The 12,929-nt window shown below is 65.7% G+C and overlaps 1 protein-coding gene and 1 long non-coding RNA gene across 2 annotated transcripts; one reads left to right on the top strand and one right to left on the bottom strand.

Moving 5' to 3' along the window:
- Nucleotides 1-367: 367 nt before the first annotated feature.
- Nucleotides 368-12,364, bottom strand: SF3B2 (splicing factor 3b subunit 2; the record flags this gene model as incomplete). Its single annotated transcript, XM_084540665.1, has 15 exons — nucleotides 368-590; nucleotides 1,135-1,242; nucleotides 2,064-2,171; nucleotides 2,253-2,342; nucleotides 4,253-4,402; nucleotides 5,224-5,451; nucleotides 7,205-7,285; nucleotides 7,689-7,826; nucleotides 7,911-8,108; nucleotides 9,117-9,205; nucleotides 9,291-9,393; nucleotides 10,054-10,139; nucleotides 10,417-10,531; nucleotides 10,656-10,703; nucleotides 12,097-12,364. Coding segments are annotated over 15 exons (2,017 nt in total), but the record flags the coding sequence as incomplete, so codon positions are not given.
- LOC311429574 lies at nucleotides 2,350-4,121 on the top strand. The gene is made up of 3 exons (XR_014688291.1): nucleotides 2,350-2,946; nucleotides 3,225-3,513; nucleotides 3,658-4,121. It is a non-coding gene; the product is annotated as an uncharacterized lncRNA (long non-coding RNA).
- Nucleotides 12,365-12,929: the final 565 nt, after the last annotated feature.

Below are 12,929 nucleotides of genomic sequence, written 5' to 3'. Positions count from 1 at the left end.
TGGGTGCTAGATCCATGGGGGAAAAACTAAGGAGAGGCACTCATGGGTGGGTGGGGAGGTTCAGGGCGGGCACCTATGGGTGGGGGGGAGCACCCAAGGGTGGCGGGGGCACCCATGGGTGCCGGGTGGGCACCTATGGGTGGGGGGGGCACCCAAGGGTGCTGGATCCATGGGAGAAAATCTAATGGGAAGCACCCATGGGTGGGTGTGGAGGTTCAGGGCGGGCACCTATGGGTGGGGGGGAGCACCCAAGGGTGCTGGGTGGGCACCCAAGGGTGGGGGGCACCCATGGGTGCTGGGCAGGCACCCAAGGGTGCTGGATCCATGGGGGAAAAACTAAGGAGGGGCACTCATGGGTGGGTGGGGAGGTTCGGGGCGGGCACCTAGGGGTGGGGGGGAGCACCCAAGGGTGGGGGGGCACCCATGGGTGCTCGGGGGGGGGGCCACCTGTCGGCGGGGGTGACGAAGCCGCTCTCGTCGGGCTTCTCCTCGTCGCTCTCCTCCTCCTCCTCCTCCTCCGAGGACTCCTCGTCCGACGGCTCCAGCTCCCCCCAGGGCGTGCGGTCGATCTCCTCCTCCTCCTCCTTCGCCTGGGGGGGGGTTAATTAATTAATGGGGGGGTAATTAATTAGTTAATTAGCAGAGGGGGCCCAAAAATTAAAGGGAAGGGGGTCAGGAGGGATTGGGGGGCACCCAATGGGAAGGGCACCGAGGGGAGGGGGGGGGGGCTAACCTTCCTCCTCCTCCTTCGCCTGGGGGGGTTAATTAATTAAGGGGGAGTGTAATTAATTAAGGAGGGGGTTAATTAATTAAGGGGGAGGGGCAAAAGTTATGGAGGAGGGCAGGAAAAATGATGGGGAGGAATTGGGGGCCCTTGGGTGCCCCCCCATTGATCTCCCACCCCCGGGCTCCCCTCACCCATATGCCCCCCCCACCCCCATGGGTGCCCCCCCCGACCCCTCCCCACCCATGGGTGCCCCCCCCCCACCCTTGGGTGCCCCCCCAATGGGTGCCCTCCCCCACCCACGGGTGCCCCCCATCAGTTTCTCCCCCATGGATCCCCCCCCCATACCCCTCCATGCCCCCATGGGTGCCCCCCCTGACCCCCCCCACCCTTGGGTGCCCCCCACCCACCTGGAACTCGGCGGCGTTGGTGCCGAAGACGTCCCCGTAGAGCGGTTTCCCCGTCTCGTCCACGGGGGGCTTCCCCCACCCCCCCGCGTGGTACCCGAACGAGCAGCCCTGGGGGGGGGGGGCACAGGATGGGTGAGCCCCCTCCCCCCATCAGCACCCATGGGTGCTGCCCCCCCCAGCACCCAAAAAAAGCCGTTGTCCCCCACCCAAACAACCCCCCCCAGCTCCCAAAAAATCCCATCCTGAGCCACCCCCCCCAGATCACCCCCCCACCCATGGGTGCCCCCACCCACCCATAGGTGCCCCCCACCCATAGGTGCCCCCCACCCATGGGTGCACCCTCCCAGCTCCCCAAAACCCCCTTCGCCTCCCCCCAAAGCCCCCCAACCCCCCCAGCTCACATCGCCCCCCACCCACGGGTGCCACCCCAGACCCCCCCCACCCATGGGTGCCCCACCCACCCATAGGTGCCCCCCACCCATGGGTGCTCCCCCCCCAAGCTCCCCAAAACCCCCCAAAATCCCCTTCCCTCCCCCACCCAATCCCCCCAACCCCCTCAGCTCACAACCCCTCACCCATGGGTGCCCCCCCAGACCCCCCCCACCCATAGGTGCCTCCCCCCCACCCATGGGTGCCCCCCCCCCAGCTCCCCAAACCCCCTTCCCCCCCCAGCTCACAGCACCCTCCCCTCCCCACCCATAGGTGCCCCCCGACCCCACCCCTGCCCATAGGTGCCCCCCCCACCCATGGGTGCCACCCCCAAGACCCCTCCCACCCATGGGTGCCCCCCCCAGCTCCCCAAACCCCCCCCAAACCCCCTTCCCCCCCCAGCTCACAGCACCCTCCCCACCCATAGGTGCCCCCCTGACCCCTCCCCAACCCCCCACCCATAGGTGCCCCCCCCCCACCCATGGGTGCCCCCCCCTCACCTCGGGGATGGGCGAGTTGAGCCCGGGGATCTTCAGGTTGGGGTAGGAGGGGGGGGGCCCGTAGCGCTGCATGGCGATCAGCCAGGGGGGGGGCACCTTGTGGGCGCTCTACGGGGGGCGGGGGGGGAGGGGTCAGCACCCAAGGGTGCCCCCCGCACCCCCCCAGCACCCATGGGTGCCCCCCCTCACCGGCCCCACGGGCATGCCCAGGGCGATGCGCAGCTCGTCCGAGAGGTCGCCCGGCTTCTTCTCCTTCAGCCGCGTCTCGAACTCCTTGCCCTGTGACGTCATCAAGGGGCGGGTGACGTCATCGGGGTGGTGGTGACGTCATCAAGGGGCGGGTGACGTCATACGGGGGGTGTGACGTCATAGGGGGGGGGGGGGTGATGTTATATAAGGGGGGCGGTGACGGCACCCAGGGGTGGCGCCGCGATCGGGCACGGCGGAGGCGTCGCCGTGGTGACGTCATGATGACGTCATGATGACGTCACCCGATGCCACGGTGACGTCACGGTGACGTCACCCGACGCCCAGGGGATGTCGTCACCCAAAGCCACGGTGATGTCACAATGACGTCACCCAACGGCACGATGACGTCACCCAACACCGTGGGGACACCCTGATGACGTCACCCAGCGTCGTGGTGACGTCACCCAACACCCAATGACGTCACCAACACCCTACTGACGTCGTCCACACCCTGGTGACGTCACCCAACATCCCCATGACGTCACCCAACGCCCAATGACGTCACCAACGCCATGAAGATGCCGCCCAATGGAACCGCCTGATGTCACCCAACGCCTCGATGACGTCACCAGCACCACGTTGATGTCACCCAAGGCCCCGATGACGTCACCCAACCCCCAACGATGTCCCCAAGGTCCCGTTGACGTCACCCAACGCCCCAACGATGCACCCAATGCAACGAAGATGCCACCAACATCCCGATGACGTCACCCAATGCCCCGATGACATCACCCAACGCCACCCCAGACCCCGATGACGTCCCCCAACGTAACGAAGATGCCACCAACGCCCTGCTGATGTCACCCAAGGCCCCGATGACATCACCCAACGCCCCAACGATGCGCCCAACGCAACGAAGACGCCACCAACGCCCCGATGACATCACCCAATGCCCCGATGACGTCCCCCAAGGCCCCAAAGACATCACCCAACGCCACGTTGATGTCACCAAGGCCCTGATGATGTCACCCAATACCCCGATGACATCACCCAATGCCCCGATGACATCACGCAACGCCACATTGATGTCACCAAGGTCCCGATGATGTCACCCAACGCCACGTTGACGTCACCCAACGCCCCGACAACGCGCCCAACGCAACGAAGACGCCACCGACGCCCCGATGACATCACCCAAGGCCCCAATGACATCACCCAAGGCCACGATGACATCACCCAAGGCCATGTTGATGTCACCAAGGTCCCGATGACGTTGCCCAACACCATGTTGACGTCACCCAACGCCCCAACGACGCGCCCAACGCAACGAAGACGCCACCAACGCCCCGATGACGTCACCCAATGTAACAAAGATGCCACCAACGCCATGCTGATGTCACCCAAGGCCCCGATAACATCACCCAACGCCCCAACGACGCGCCCAACGCAATGAAGATGCCACCAAGGCCCCGACGACATCACCCAATGCCCCGATAATGTCCCCAAGGTCCCGATGACGTCACTCAACGGCCCGATGACGCCACCCAACACCACGTTGATGTCACCAAGGTCCCGATGACATCACCCAACGCCCCGATGACGTCACCCAACGCCCCAACGACGCGCCCAACGCAACGAAGACGCCACCAACGCCCCGATGACGTCACCCAATGCCCCGATGACGCCACCCAAGACCCCGATGACGTCCCCCAACGTAACGAAGATGCCACCAACGCCCTGCTGATGTCACCCAAGGCCCTGATGACATCACCCAACGCCCCAACGATGCGCCCAACGCAACGAAGACGCCACCAACGCTCTGATGACGTCCCCCAAGGCCCCAAAGACATCACCCAACGCCACGTTGATGTCACCCAACGCAACGAAGACGCCACCAATGCCCCGATGACACCCCCAACGCCCCGATGATGCCCCCAAGGCCCCGACGCCGCCCCCAGAGGCCACCCCCGCCCCCGGTGGCGCCCCTCCCCCAGCCCCACCTCGTAGTAGAGGTCGCCGTGGATGGTGAGCTTGGGCTTGGTCTGCCACTTGAAGAAGGCGTCGTGCAGCTTCTGGTAGTCGATGTCGATCTTGCCCATCTTGGGCCGCACCTTCTCGCGCATCTTCGACTTCATCGTCTTCTGCTCCTCCTGAGGATGAGGAGGGGGGGGTCGGGGGGGGTCCTCACCTCCCCAGGACCCCCCCCAGGCAACAGGGGGGCGCCCCCACATCCCTGGGAATCCCCCCCCCCAGGTGCTGCCTCCAGCCCCAAAGGCCCCCAGCCCCTCCCAAAGCTCCCCACCCTTCCCAAATCCCCCTCCCCATCAACCCCAACCCCAAATCCCCTCAACCCCAGCCCCCCCTCCCCATTTCCCCCTGCCCCAAAATGCCCCTCCCCACCTCCCCCAGCCCCGAAGCCCCCAAATCCTCCCCTCCTGATCATCCCCTCCCCATCTACCCTCGCCCCCCACACCCCCCTCCCCATCACCCCAACCCCAAATCCCCCCTCCACACCCCCTTAAGCCCCCGATCTCCCCCTCCCCATCCCCCCCACCCCCCAAAAAAGCCCCCCCACCTTCTCCCGCAGGGCCTCCCCCATCTCCTGGATGCCGGTGCCATCACCTCCAACCCCAAATCCCCCTCCCCATCACCCCAAACCCCCTCTCCCCATCTCCATGAACCCCAAATCCCCCTCCCCATCACCCCAAATCCCCCCTCCCCACCCCCCCCACCCCCCAAAAAGCCCCCCCACCTTCTCCTGCAGGGTCTCCCCCATCTCCTGGATGCTGGTGCCATCACCCCCAACCCCCCCAACTCCAAATCCCCCTCCCCATCACCCCAAATCCCCCCTCCCCATCACCCCAACCCCAAATCCCTCTCCCAATCACCCCAAATCCCCCCCTCCACACCCCCTTAAACCCCCGATCTCCCCCTCCCCACCCCCCCCACCCCCCCAAAAAAGCCCCCCCACCTTCTCCTGCAGGGCCTCGCGCATCTCCTGGATGCCGGTGCGCTTGATGAAGTCGGGCAGCTCGAAGGGGGGCTTCTCGATGCCGCGCTTGCCCTGCAGGTACTTGCGCTTGAAGCACCAGTGGCGCGGCACCGGCACCGAGTTGCGGGTGGCCTTCAGGTGCACCAGCAGCTTGGGGTCCTGAGCCGTCACGTCGTGCATCTCCACCACGTCCGGGCGGGCCACGAGCTGCGGGGAGGAAAGGGTTAATGCTGGGGGGTGGTATTTGGGGGGTGGGGGGACAGGGAAGGAAAGGGTTAATGCGGGGAGAGGGAGGGAAGGGGTTAAAACGGAGAGGGAGGGAAGGGGTTAATGGGGAGTGGAAAGGAAGGGGTTAATATGGAGAGGGAGGGAAGGGGTTAATGGGGGTGGGAGAGAGGGAATGAAGGAGTTAATGTGGGGAGGGCAGGGAATGAAGGGGTTAATGGTGGGGGGAGGGAGGGAAGGGGTTAAAACGGAGAGGGAGGGAAGAGGTTAATGGGTAGTGGGAGGGAAAGGGTCAATATTGGGGGGGTGGGGGGACAGGGAAGGAAAGGGTTAATGCGGGGAGAGGGAGGGAAGGGGTTAACAGGGGTGGGAGGGAGGGGGTTAATGAGGAGGGCAGGGAATGGAGAGGTTAATGGTGGGGGGTGGGAGGGAAGGGGTTAATATTGGGGGGGACAGGGAAGGACAGGGTTAACGTGGGGAGAGGGAAGGAAGGGGTTAATAGGGAGTGGGAGGGAATTAAGGGGTTAAATGGGGGATGGGAGGGAAGGGGTTAATATTGGGGGGTGGTATTTGGGGGGCGGGGGACAGGGAAGGAAAGGGTTAACGTGGGGAGAGGGAGGGAAGGGGTTAATATGGAGAGGAAGGGAAGGGGTTAATGGGGAGTGGGAGGGAAGGGGTTAATATTGCGGGGGTGGGGGGACAGGGAAGGAAGGGGTTAATGTGGGGAGAGGGAGGGAAAGGGTTAACAGGGGTGGGAGGGAGGGGGTTAATGAGGAGGGCAGGGAATGGAGGGGTTAATGGTGGGGGGTGGGAGGGAAGGGGTTAATATTGGGGGGGACAGGGAAGGACAGGGTTAATGTGGGGAGAGGGAGGGAAGGGGTTAATGGGGAGAGGAAGAGAGGGAATGAAGGGGTTAAATGGGGGATGGGAAGGAAGGGGTTAATATTGGGGGGTGGGGGAGGGAAGGGGTTAATGGTGGGGGTGGGGGGACAGGGAAGGAAAGGGTTAACAGGGGGAGAGGACCGGGAATGAAGGGGTTAATGTGGGGGGGGAGAGGGAAGGGGTAACGGGCACCCAAGGGTGCCAGTGGGGGTCCCCGAGGAGCACCCAAGGGTGCCCCCAGGCCCCGAAGGAGCACCCAAGGGTGCCACCGGTGTCCCTAAGGTGCTCCATGGGCACCCAGGGGTGCCCCCAGGGCCCCAGGAAACTCCACAGGGTGCCCCCAGCTCCCCAAGGAGCACCCAAGGGTGTCCCCAGGCCCCAAAGGAGCACCCAAGGGTGACAGTAGGGTCCCCAAGGAGCACCCAAGGGTGCCCCCAGCTCCCCGAGGAGCACCCAAGGGTGTCCCCAGGCCCCAAAGGAGCACCCAAGGGTGACAGTAGGGTCCCCAAGGAGCACCCAAGGGTGCCCCCAGCTCCCCGAGGAGCACCCAACGGTGTCCCCAAGCCACAAAAGAGCACCCAAGGGTAACACCAGGCCCCAAAGGAGCACCCAATGGTGACAGTGGGATCCCCGAGGAGCACTCAAAGGTGCCCCCAGGCCCCAAAGGAGCACCCAAGGGTGCCACTGGTGTCCCTAAGGTGCATAATGGGCACACAGGGGTGCCCCCAGGCCCCCAGAAAGGCCCCCAGGGTGCCCCCATATCCCCACGGAACACCCCGGGGTGCCCCCAGGGAGCAGCCAAGGGTGCCCCCAGCTCCCCCCGAGGAGCACCCAAGGGTGCCCCCAGCCCCACCTGCTTGAGCTCGGCGACGGTGAAGCGGTTCATGCGCCGCAGCTTCTTCTTGGACAGCTTGGGCACCTCGGGCTTCTTCTCCTGCAGCAGCACCCATGGGTGCCCCGGCCCCGTCAGCAGCACCCAAGGGTGCCCCAGCCTCGCCCCCCCCCCACCCACAGGGGGTCCTCAGCACCCCAATATCCCCATTACAGCCCCCCCACCCCATTTTGGCACCCCAAATCCCCCTTTAGCACCCCCTTAATGCCCCCATTTCCCCCCTCAGGGTGCCCCCCACCCCATAAGCCCCCCCCCAGCACCTTTGGGTGCCCCCCCAGCACCTTAGGATGCCCCCATTTCCCCCATTACACCCCCCCACCCCATTTTGGCACCCCAATTCCCCCTTTAACGCCCCCATTTCCCCTTTTGGGATGCCCCCCACCCCCTAAGGCCCACCCCAGCACCTTAGGGTGCCCCCCAGCACCCAAGGGTGCCCCCCACCCACCTGCTCATCCTCGGAGCTGTCGTCCTCGCTGCCCCGGCGCCCGTCGTCCCCCCCCTTTTTTCGGGGGGCGGCGGCGCTCTCGGGGCGCTCGGCGCGGTCGGGCTCCTTCTCCTTGTCCTTCTTCACCTCATCCGTCAGCTAAAACGGGGGGGGGGAGCACCCATGGGTGCTGCCACCCATGGGTGCTGCCCCCCTCACGCCTCCTCGTCCCCTCCCCGGTACCTTAAAGGCCTCGAAAATCCTCTTAAAAAAGACGAAATTGGGGTCGTAGATCTCGGGCTCCTCGGTCACGTACTCCACCTCCACCTCGGGCTCCGTCGTCTCTGCAGCACCCATGGGTGCCCACCCCCGGGGGGGGGCCCCCTCCCGCGCCCCCCGCGGGCGCTTCTTCTTCTTGCGGTTGCGGCGCTTGCGGTTGCGCTGGGGGAGGAAGAGGGGGGGAAAATGGGGTGGGGGGCACCCATGGGTGCTCCTGGGGACACCCAGCACCCATGGGCGTCCATCCTTGGATCCCCACATGGACCCCCAGCACCCATGGGTGCTTCATACAGAACCCTTAGCTGCTCCTCTGGCACCCAAGGGTGCTCTTGGGGGCATTCAGCACCCTTGGGTGCTCCCAGGAGCGCCCAGCACCCATAGGTGGCCCTAGGGGGCGCCCAGCACCCATAGGTGTCCTCCCTCAGGCATCTTCCCAGAGCCACTGAGCACCCTTGGGTGTTTCTTGTGGGGTGTTGAGCACCTATGGGTGCTTCATGTGGAACCCTTAGGTGCTGCTGTGGCACCCATGGGAGCTCCCAGGGGTACTCAGCACCCTTGGGTGCTCCCGGGGGCACCCAGCACCCTTGGGTGTCCTCCCTCAAGCATCTTCCCTGAGACACTGAGCACCCTTGGGTGCTTCATACAGAACCCATAAGTGCTCCTCAGGTACCCATGGGTGCTCCTGTGGCACCCAGCACCCATGGGTGCTCCATCCAGAACCCGGCACCCTTGGGTGCTCTGTGTGACCCCCAGCACCCTCAGCCCTCCCCCACCACACCATCCCCCTGGGGACGGGCTGAGACCTCTCCCACCCCCACCCCCAGCACAGCAGCCATGGGTGCCCCCTTCAGCACCCTTGGGTGCTCCGTGTGACTCCCAGCACCCCCAGCCCCCCCTCCCCACACCCCACCCAGCACCCTCACCCCTCCCCCACCACACCACCCCCCCAGGGATGGTTCAAGGCCTCACCCTCCCCCCCTCAGCACCCATGGGTGCTTCCCCAGCACCCAAGAGTGCTCCGTGTGACTCCCAGCACCCCCAACCCCCCCTCCCCACACCCCACCCAGCACCCTCAGCCCTCCCCCACCACCCCACCCCCTGGGGATGGTTCAAGGCCTCACCCCCCTGCCCCCCCCACCCCTCCCCACGACAGCACCCATGGGTGCTCACCTCCTTCTTGGACAGCACCGGGTCCTCCTCGGCCTCGTGCACGGGCAGGGGGAGCAGCGAGCGCGCCTCCATCTCCAGCTCGTCCTCCACTGCGACCCCAAAAACATTTAGGGGCAGGGGGGAGGGGACACCCTGACCCCCCCACCCCCCCCCCCAGCACCCATGGGTGCCCACCCGTCAGCCCCGGCACGGTGATCAGCTCCTCCTGCCGGATCTCCTTCAGCTGCAGGATTTTCTCCAGCGCCTGCGGGATCTTGGGGCCGGCCGCGTCGTCCAGCTATGGGGTGGGGGGGGAAAAGGGGGGCACCCATGGGTGCTCGGGGATCCCAAAAGGGACCTCGGGAACCCCTCCAACCCCATAGGGGTCTCGGGGACCCCTCTGACCCCATAGGAGCTTTGCTGACCCCATAGGACCCCAGGAACCTCAGCGACCCTATAGGGACCCCACTGACCCCACAGGGACCTTGGGGACCCACGGGGACCTCAGGGACCCCATAAGAACCTCGCCGACCCTACAGAGACCCCGGGGACCCCACTGACCCCAAAGGGGCTTTGGGGACCCCTCCCCACCCCATAGGAACCTCAGAGACCCCCCCTCACCCCATAGGGTCCTCAGGGACCCCCCGTAAGGACCCCAAATGCCCCCCACCCCATAGGGACTTTAAGACCCCACCCCAAAAGGACCTCAGGGACCCCATAGGGACCCCATAGGGACCTCAGGAACACCCCCCCACCCTATAAGCCCCTTTAGGGCCCCCCACAAGGATTTTAGGGTGCCCCCCCACCCCATAAGGATTTTAGGGTGCCCCCCCCACCCCATAACACCCTTTAGGACCCTCCCAACCCCAAAAAATCCCTTAGGGCCCCCCCCCCCACCCCATAAAGATTTTAGGGTGCCCCCCCCCACCCCAAAAGCCCCTTTAGGGCCCCCCCTCACCTCTCTGCTCTCCTCCCCCGGCGGTGGGGGGGGGCCGCGGGGCCGGGAGGCGCCCATGGGCAGGGGGGCACCCATGGGTGCTGCACCTGGGGGGGGGGGGCACAGGAAGGGGGTCAGAATTAGCGGGGGGGGGAGGGGAGAAATTTGGGGGCTGGGGAGAAATTTGGGGGGGTGAGAAGAGATTTGAAGGGGGAGGGGCTCACCTTGGGGGGGGGAGGGGCGCATGGGCACCCATGGGTGCTCCCTTGGGGTGGGGGGGGGCACAGAAATGGGGGCAGAATTGGGGTGGGGGAGGGGAGAAATTTAGGGGGTGGGGGAGAAATCTGGGGGGTGGGGTGTTGTCGGGGGGGGGGAGGGGCTGACCTCGGGGGGGGAGGGGCGCGCGGGCACCCATGGGTGCTCCCTCGGGGGGCCGGGGCACAGCGGGCGCCATCTTGGCCATCTCCTGCTGCCGCTCCTGCTCCAGCAGCACGGCGGCCTGGGAGGGGGGGAGGGGGGCACCCAAGGGTGAGGGGGGGCACCCATGGGTGGGGGGAGCACCCAAGGGTGCTGGGGGGCACCCATGGGTGCTCCCCGCCCCCCTCCCCAGCCGTCGCCCTTACCCGTTTCTGCTGTTCCAGCAGCTCCTGCTCCTTCGCCTGGTGCTGGCCCTGGGGGGGGGGAGCACCCATGGGTGCTGAGCTGGGTGCTGCCCCCCCCCAGCCAACATAGCACCCATGGGGGCTCCCAGCACCCACAGCCCCCCCCCCCAAATGTCCCTTGTCACGCACAGCAGCCATTACGCCCACCCCCCCAGCACCCATGGGTGCTCCCCAGCCCCCTACTGCTCCCCCAGCACCCATGGGTGCCCCCCCAGCACCCATGGGACCCACAGCCACCCCCCCAGCCCATCAACCCCACCCCCGGGTGCTCCCTGACACCCCCAGGAATTATAACACCCCCCCCAGCACCCCCACATACCCCCCCAGCACCCAAGGGTGCCCCCACAGCACCCATGGGTGCCTTCCTCCCCCCTCCCTCCCCATATACCCCCTCTCCAGGTGCTGGGGCAGCCCCTACAGACACTGGGGGGGCACCCACGGATAAGAAAAAGACACCCAAGGGTGGGGGGCACCCAAGGGTGGTGGGGGGCACCCAAGGATGCTGGGGTGGCACCCATGGGTGCCCCCCCAATTTTTCACTCCTCCTTTTCATCTCTTGGAGCAACCCCCACAGACACTGGGGGAGCACCCACGGATAAGAGGAGGACACCCAAGGGTGGGGGGTACCCAAGGGTGCTGGGGGGGCACCCAAGGGTGCTAACCCTTCACTTCCCAGTACCCCCCAGTCCCCATATCCCCACCCCCAGCCCCTGGGGCAGACACGGGGGGGGAATCCACAGATGACAGGGAGGCACCCAAGGGTGGGGAGCACCCAAGGGTGCTGGGGTGGCACCCATGGGTGCCCCCCAAAGTTTCCACTCCCCCCTTTCAGCTCTTGGGGCAGCCCCCACAGTTACTGGGGGGGCACCCATGGATAAGAGGAGGACACCCAAGGCTGAGGGGCACCCAAGGGTGCTGGGGGGGCACCCATGGGTGCTGACCCTTCACTTCCCACTCCTCCCCAGCCCCCATATCCCCACCCCAAGCCCCTGGGGCAGCCCCCACAGATACTCGGAGGGACCCTTGGGTGACAAGGGGAACACCCAAGGGTGGGGGGCACCCAAGGGTGTTCGGGTGGCACCCATGGGTGCCCCCCCAATTTTTCCCTCCCCCCTTTCATCTTTTGGGGCAGCCCCCACAGTTACTGGGGGAGCACCCACAGACAAGAGGAAGACACCCAAGGGTTGGGGGCACCCAAGGGTGCTCGGGGGGCACCCATGGGTGCTGGGGTGGCACCCATGGGTGCCCCCCAAAGTTTTCACTCCCCCCTTCCATCTCTTGGGGCAACCCCCACAGACACTGGGGGAGCACCCACGGATAAGAGAAGGACACCCAAGGGTGGGGGGCACCCAAGGGTGCTCGGGGGGCACCCATGGGTGCTGGGGGGGGGGGGGGCACCCACCTGCTGGGCGCGCTCCTCCTGCAGGAGCAGGGCCGCCTGCTGCTGGGCCAGGCTGAGGCGCTCCTCCTCCGACAGCCCCGGGGGGGGCGGGGGGGCCACCCCCACCCCCACCCCCACCCCCAGCCCGAAACCCAGCCCCAGCCCCGGGGGGGGCGGCGGGGGGGGCACCAGAGGCACCGGGGGGGGCTGGGGGGGGAAAATTGGGGGGGGGGACACCCCAAAATCACACAAATGAGCCCAAAATCCCAGAACCCCACCCCAAACCCCGCTCAAAGCCCCATAAACTCCCCCAAAAAACATAAAAACCCCCAAGACCCCATAAACTCCCCCAAAAAAACATAAAAACCCCCAAAACCCCATAACTCCCCCAAAAAACATAAAAACCCCCAAAACCCCATAAACTCTCCCGAAATCACCCCCAAAGCTCCGCAACCCCCCTCAAACCCCTATAAGCTCCTCCAAAACCCCTTAAAACCCCATAAGCCCCCCAAAACCCCATAACCCCCCCTCATGACCCTATAAGCCTCCATATAAAACCCATAAGCCCCCCCCCAAAACCCCATAAGCCCCTCAAACTCCCCGAAACCCCACGATTTTCCCAAAGCCAATAAACCCCCCCTGACCCCATAGCCCCCCCCGACCCCATAATACCCCACCAACCCCATACCCAACCCCATACCCCCCCCGACCCCATAACTGACACCATAACTCCCCCCCCAACCCCATAACTGGCCCTATAACACCCCCAACCCCATAACCCCCAGACCCCACAAATGACCCCATAACCTCCCCATGACCTATAACCCCCCTGCTAACCCCCTATCCAACTCTAT

Source organism: Aythya ferina (genome assembly GCF_964211825.1).
Source record: "Aythya ferina genome assembly, contig: HAP1_SCAFFOLD_1396, whole genome shotgun sequence".
Classification (NCBI taxonomy): domain Eukaryota; kingdom Metazoa; phylum Chordata; class Aves; order Anseriformes; family Anatidae; genus Aythya; species Aythya ferina.
The sequence above is the reverse complement of the archived record's forward strand: the minus strand, read 5'-3'. Positions and strand labels throughout refer to the sequence as shown.